The sequence below is a fragment of the Triticum dicoccoides genome, chromosome 6B (assembly GCF_002162155.2).
Source record: "Triticum dicoccoides isolate Atlit2015 ecotype Zavitan chromosome 6B, WEW_v2.0, whole genome shotgun sequence".
NCBI lineage: Eukaryota > Viridiplantae > Streptophyta > Magnoliopsida > Poales > Poaceae > Triticum > Triticum dicoccoides.
In genome coordinates this window covers 334480870-334485812 of record NC_041391.1, presented here as the reverse complement: position 1 = coordinate 334485812, position 4943 = coordinate 334480870, and the positions used below count along the sequence as shown (strand labels likewise).

Below are 4943 nucleotides of genomic sequence, written 5' to 3'. Positions count from 1 at the left end.
AAGTTGATCACCAGCTACCAACATGGACTGCCTTCCTCAATATGCGTCAGGAGATCCAAGACTCGTAGGTGCATCAACAACTGCAGCAGGATCTGGTGGAGCACCTATGGAGGCTCAAGGACAACGCCTAGCTCGACGTGTGATGAAATATGAATTTTTATTTGTTGAAATATATAATTTGTATTCAAATATTTGTTGTTGAACTATTTGATTTCTATTAATTTTCTTTGATGAATTATATGATAAAAAATTACTTTAGTTGAATTTTTTGCGCCGAACTACAACGAATATGGGTCGATTTGCGCCGATATCAGGTCGATTTTTCGCCAAAACTGGGCGGAAAAACAGTCACATTTGCGCCAAAAATGGCCCGATATCGGCACCTGGGAACCCAATCGCTCCCAGCCGGCTCGCCCCCAGGTGGCAAGAAACGTATGGTCCTCTAATGTTCATCTATGCTGTCTCCGATGAGGCTTGTGCGTGTTTCAGATCGTCGTATCATTTCTATCAGTATACACTCTTCCAAAAGTTTGGTTCCGAGTCAAGCTATGTGGTGACTTCTTGGTCGGCAAAGATGGCAAGAACCAAAGGTAATGTACCATTACAGACAAAACCTTTATCTGATATAAACGGTGCAGATCCTTTTGACAACTAGCAACCTATACTATTACCACAGAAGTTCTAGAAGTCTAGTTTTACATAACTTATTGCACCCATGAATGAAGCTGCATCACTTGGTTCTTCCTGCATACCAAGGCTATAGGTGAACAGAAGGCAATATAATGTACATACGTCACTCTCCAACTCCCTACACAATTAAATTCGTTCATGCATCTGGGCAAAAGTTTTCCACTTGGCAGCCCGCTGTTGTCTCATCCAGCTTCAAAAAAAAAAAACGAGGCGTTAGTAAGCATGTACTATTGATATAACGTAGAAGCACATACTAGGAGTACAGTAGTTGAGAAGCAAATTCTAGTTGGGTTTACCATGCATCTGAGGTCACGATGACTGGGAGAGCTGATTCCAATTCATCAACCTATGTGACTGCTGCGGGTGCCTGTCCAAATAACTCCTACTGGAAATGTCAGTTTCATCCGCAGCGTAGGGATCTGAATGGCCTGACGCAGCCGGAGGCGACCAAACGGGTACTACCCCACCTTCTCTCCCAGTCCAGCTGCTTGATGCCTCTGAAGTGGATGGTGCTATGCCGCCCTGCACACGGTGATGGTGTAGGGTATACTGCTGCTGCTGCTGCTGGACGCCGTTGTATCTGGCAGCAGTGCCGTAGCTGGCAACTTCATCCCTGATTTCCGTCCGAGTCTGAGGCTGGAAATGCACCTGTGATGGCACCTCCGGCCTAGTCACTTGGCTTTCAAAAGCTGCGGAAAGTTCTGTTTCTGTTTCAGCTCTGACCAAGGAAGAGGTGATGCTAGGCACCATCTGATCTGCTCGTCTCCGGCCAGCCGTCGCTGGTGTGTGGATAGTGGCACGGTCCAGGTCCACTTCCATATGCTGCAGCTCTTGGGGGAAGGCAATGGGCGGCTCGTCTGAGGAGTCTCCCAGGCCTTCCTCCATTCCATTCTCTATCTCAGCACGAGAGGCTGCCTCAAGCTCCCACATCTCTGACAGGGCGTCCTGCAATCTGGATTTGGCTTCATCTAGCTCAACAATGGGGAGAGGGTAATTGGAACCTAGCTCAATTCCTGCAGCCTGCAGCACAGACTCGGGTGCATCCCAGGGGTGGTGTATCCATTCCGTTGGTAGCCTCGCCAGCTCCGGCAGCCATCGCCGGACGTACTCCCCGTATGGGTCGAACTTGTAGCCTTCAAACTGAGAAATGCAATACATAAAAAAAAATCAAATCAAATCAATCGAGAGTGCTAGCTAGCTATTTTGATTATCTTCATATACTGTATCATATAGGAGTAGTTTTTTTTCTTTTGGAAAAAGGGTATAACCCCGGCCTCTGCATCAGAAAGATGCATACGGCCACCTTTTATTATAAAGCAAATAGGTTCAACAACCCGAAGATGATGTACCTGCGGGTTGTCAATGCGGTCGAGCTCACGGCCATCAGGCAGAGACCCGGAGATGTACTGCCAGCCCAACGCGTCGCTCTCAAGGTCGGCGTCCAGCAAGGTGTCCCAGAAGTACTTCATCCCCCAGCGCCATGGCAGCTGGAGAACCTTGACGAAGAAGCTTGAGACGACGACACGTATGCGGTCATGCAGCCAGCCGGTGGCCCAAAGCTCCCTCATGCCGGCGTCGACAAGAGGGTAGCCGGTCCTACCCTGCCTCCAGACCTTGAAGTAGACCTCATTGACCACCCAGGGGAAGAACCTGAGATGAGCCAAGAGGGGCTTCTCGTGGCTGCAGGGGTGGTTGAAGGCGAGGTACCTGGAGTACTCTCGCAGGCCGATGGAGCGGAGGAAGAGGCTGCAGCCCTCCTCGCCGTCGCGGTTGCTCTCGTTGCTCCACGTTAGCTGCTTCATCCGTACCTGATGGAAGACCTTGCGGACGCTGAGCTCGCCAAAGTGCAGGTAGGGAGAGAGCAGTGAGGTGTTTGCACTGTCGGCCTTCTTGCGGTTCACGGAGTAGTCGATGAGCGGGCCGTTGATGAAGGCGGTGAAAGCCTTGTCGGCGTTCTGCCACCCCGGCGACCACGCCCGTGCGAGCAGCGCGTTGCTCCCCCTCTCCGACTCGTCTTCGAAGATGAGATGGTCCGATGAGCAGCACCTCGACAAGTCACCTGTCGTTATTGTTCTATATATAGGTCAGTAGTTATTGTTCCTCTTCCTCGAAAAGAGGAAGAAGAAGAAGAAAAAAAAAGCAGTGCAGAGACCTGAATTGATCCTCTTGGGTGGCAGCATGGGCGCGGGGGGGTCGACCATACAGAGGCACTTGTTCCAGAAGGGCGTGAACATGGTGAAGGGGCAGCCGTGGTCGTCGAGGACCTCCCATGGCTCGTAGAGCAGGTCGGAGTTGAAGGACTGCACGGTGATGCCCTCGGCCCCCAGCACTTGCTTCACCCGGTGGTCCCGGACCAGCGACAGCGGGTCTACACGGCGGGCAGCAGAGCAGACAGCGATTGGTGAGCAACACATGGCCATTTGTTTGTGTCAGCTTACACGATAAGGTGCTTGTTATCAAAAAGGAAAACAACTACTACTTGTTATAGTACTAGTAAGTTTTAATTAAAATCCCCTAAAAAAAGTAAGTTTTAATTAAACCGGACTACTAGTAGTAATAAATACTACTACTAGGTTGGTGGGTACAAGAACTTTTGGGAATTAAAGACTGAGTGTTCAGGGAGTAGTGTTTGATGCTAAACTTGGAGTTGTTTGACGTGTGGAGTACAGGTTAAGCTAGCATGAAATGAAATACCCATGAATATGATTGATTGGCACACACATCACACAGGAGGGATGGTACTGTTGATGCAAAGATTCCTCCCCTCCCCTCCCCTCCCCTCCATTTTCTATTGGATCGTGTAAGAGTGGATCTAGTTGAGCCGGAGCGGAGCAAACCGTAAAACAGAAATCCTTTATCTTTATCTTTTTTTCTTCTTATATAGGAGTATAACAGAGAAGAGAAGAAATCTTAACCAAGTACTCCTAGGACAGTAGAAAATAAATAAATGACCACAAAGGAATAAGAGTGAGAGATGTAGGAGGAATCGAACCGTAGAGGTGGTTGAAGAAGAGATGGGTGGCGCCGGTGCTGCGGACGAGCTCCAGCAGCGCGGCGACGGTGTCGGTGGACCGCCGGGTGACCAGCCGGGTGGCGCCGAGCCGGCGCAGCGAGGCGTCCAGGTGCTTGAGGCTCTGGCTGAGCCACCACCGGGACACCCGCCCAGGGTAGTACGGCCCGTCCTCCTCCGGCGCCCACACGTACGCCGGCACCACCTCCCCGGCTGTTCGCGCCGCCGCCGCTAGGGCCGGGTTGTCCTCCACGCGCAGGTCCCGCCTGAACCACACCACCGTCCGCGTCCGCGTCCGCTCCCCGGCACCGCCGCTCATCGACGGCGACGCCGACATGACTAGGCACCAAGGCCTTTCTGCGGCGACGACGACGACGACGAGCAGGTAGCTAATTACCCAAGGAAAAAGCTGGATAACGAGCAGCAGCAGCAGCAGGTCAAGGAGCTGTCATGAAGCCAAGAGGCAACAACTTGTTGGCGCTCTGGTGAACAAGATTTGCTTAGATCGGCGACGGTTTCCTGGAATCGTGGAAGAATGGAGACTCGACTGGAACGCTTTCCTCAGGGCCGGTGCATGGGGAGTGATGTGGAGTAAATCTGACCACCCCCTTTTTTCGTACAAAAAGATTTTCTCGCTGGGAGGTGGGATGGTGGTGTTCTTGCAGAGTTGCAGGGGTTTCTCTTCTTAGTTTTGGTTGGGGAAGGAGAGCTGTGGTCCAATGGAGATTGTGGTCTATGGATATTTGGATTGGTTGGTTGGCTTGGATTTGTTCTCAGCTTTTCCCTCTTGTCCGTTTATCCCCTCCGCTCTCTCCTCTCTCTATCTCACTCTCTCCTCCTCTTGGCCTTTCTCCTATCCCATAATATTCGCCTCCATTTTTTTTCCATCTCCGTGGAAAGGAGCTCGATTCTGCGCCTTTCTTGTTAGTTGCTGGTACGTGTGCGTTGTTAATGTAAACTTGTGTGTGTTGTCACGTGTGTAGACCCCCTCCGTTCCTAAATATTTGTCTTTTAGAGATACCACATACAGATGTATATAGACATATTTTAAAGTGTAGATTCACTCATTTTGCTCCGTATGTAGTCATTTGTTGAAATCTTTAATAAAATAATTATTTAGAAATGGAGGGAGTAGTTGTTAACTCCCAATCACGATGCATGCATGTAACCAAACACTGAGCGGAAATTGTTTTTCACAATGCACGCAACCCATCCATATGGAGGGAACTAAACAACATGCATC

At 50.3% G+C, this 4943-nt stretch overlaps 1 protein-coding gene across 1 annotated transcript; it reads right to left on the bottom strand.

Annotated features, from left to right (window-relative positions):
- Window positions 1-549: 549 nt before the first annotated feature.
- Window positions 550-4507, bottom strand: LOC119324109 (cryptochrome-1-like). Its single transcript, XM_037597854.1, has 5 exons — window positions 3683-4507; window positions 2843-3058; window positions 2040-2749; window positions 987-1830; window positions 550-880 (listed from the first exon to the last, which is right to left on the bottom strand). Exons 1-4 carry the CDS (start codon window positions 4035-4037, stop codon window positions 1000-1002), a joined length of 2112 nt encoding a protein of 703 aa, XP_037453751.1. The 5' UTR covers window positions 4038-4507; the 3' UTR covers window positions 550-880; window positions 987-999.
- Between the last annotated feature and the right edge of the window lie 436 nt (window positions 4508-4943).

Coding starts and splice junctions, on each gene's coding strand:
- LOC119324109 (XM_037597854.1), bottom strand. CDS start 4,037: ATGTCGGCGTCGCCGTCGATGAGCGGCGGTGCCGGGGAGCGGACGCGG. Junction 2,750..2,842: donor ACCCAAGAGGATCAATTCAG/GTCTCTGCACTG, acceptor CAATAACGACAG/GTGACTTGTCGAGGTGCTGC. Junction 1,831..2,039: donor ACCGCATTGACAACCCGCAG/GTACATCATCTT, acceptor TGCATTTCTCAG/TTTGAAGGCTACAAGTTCGA.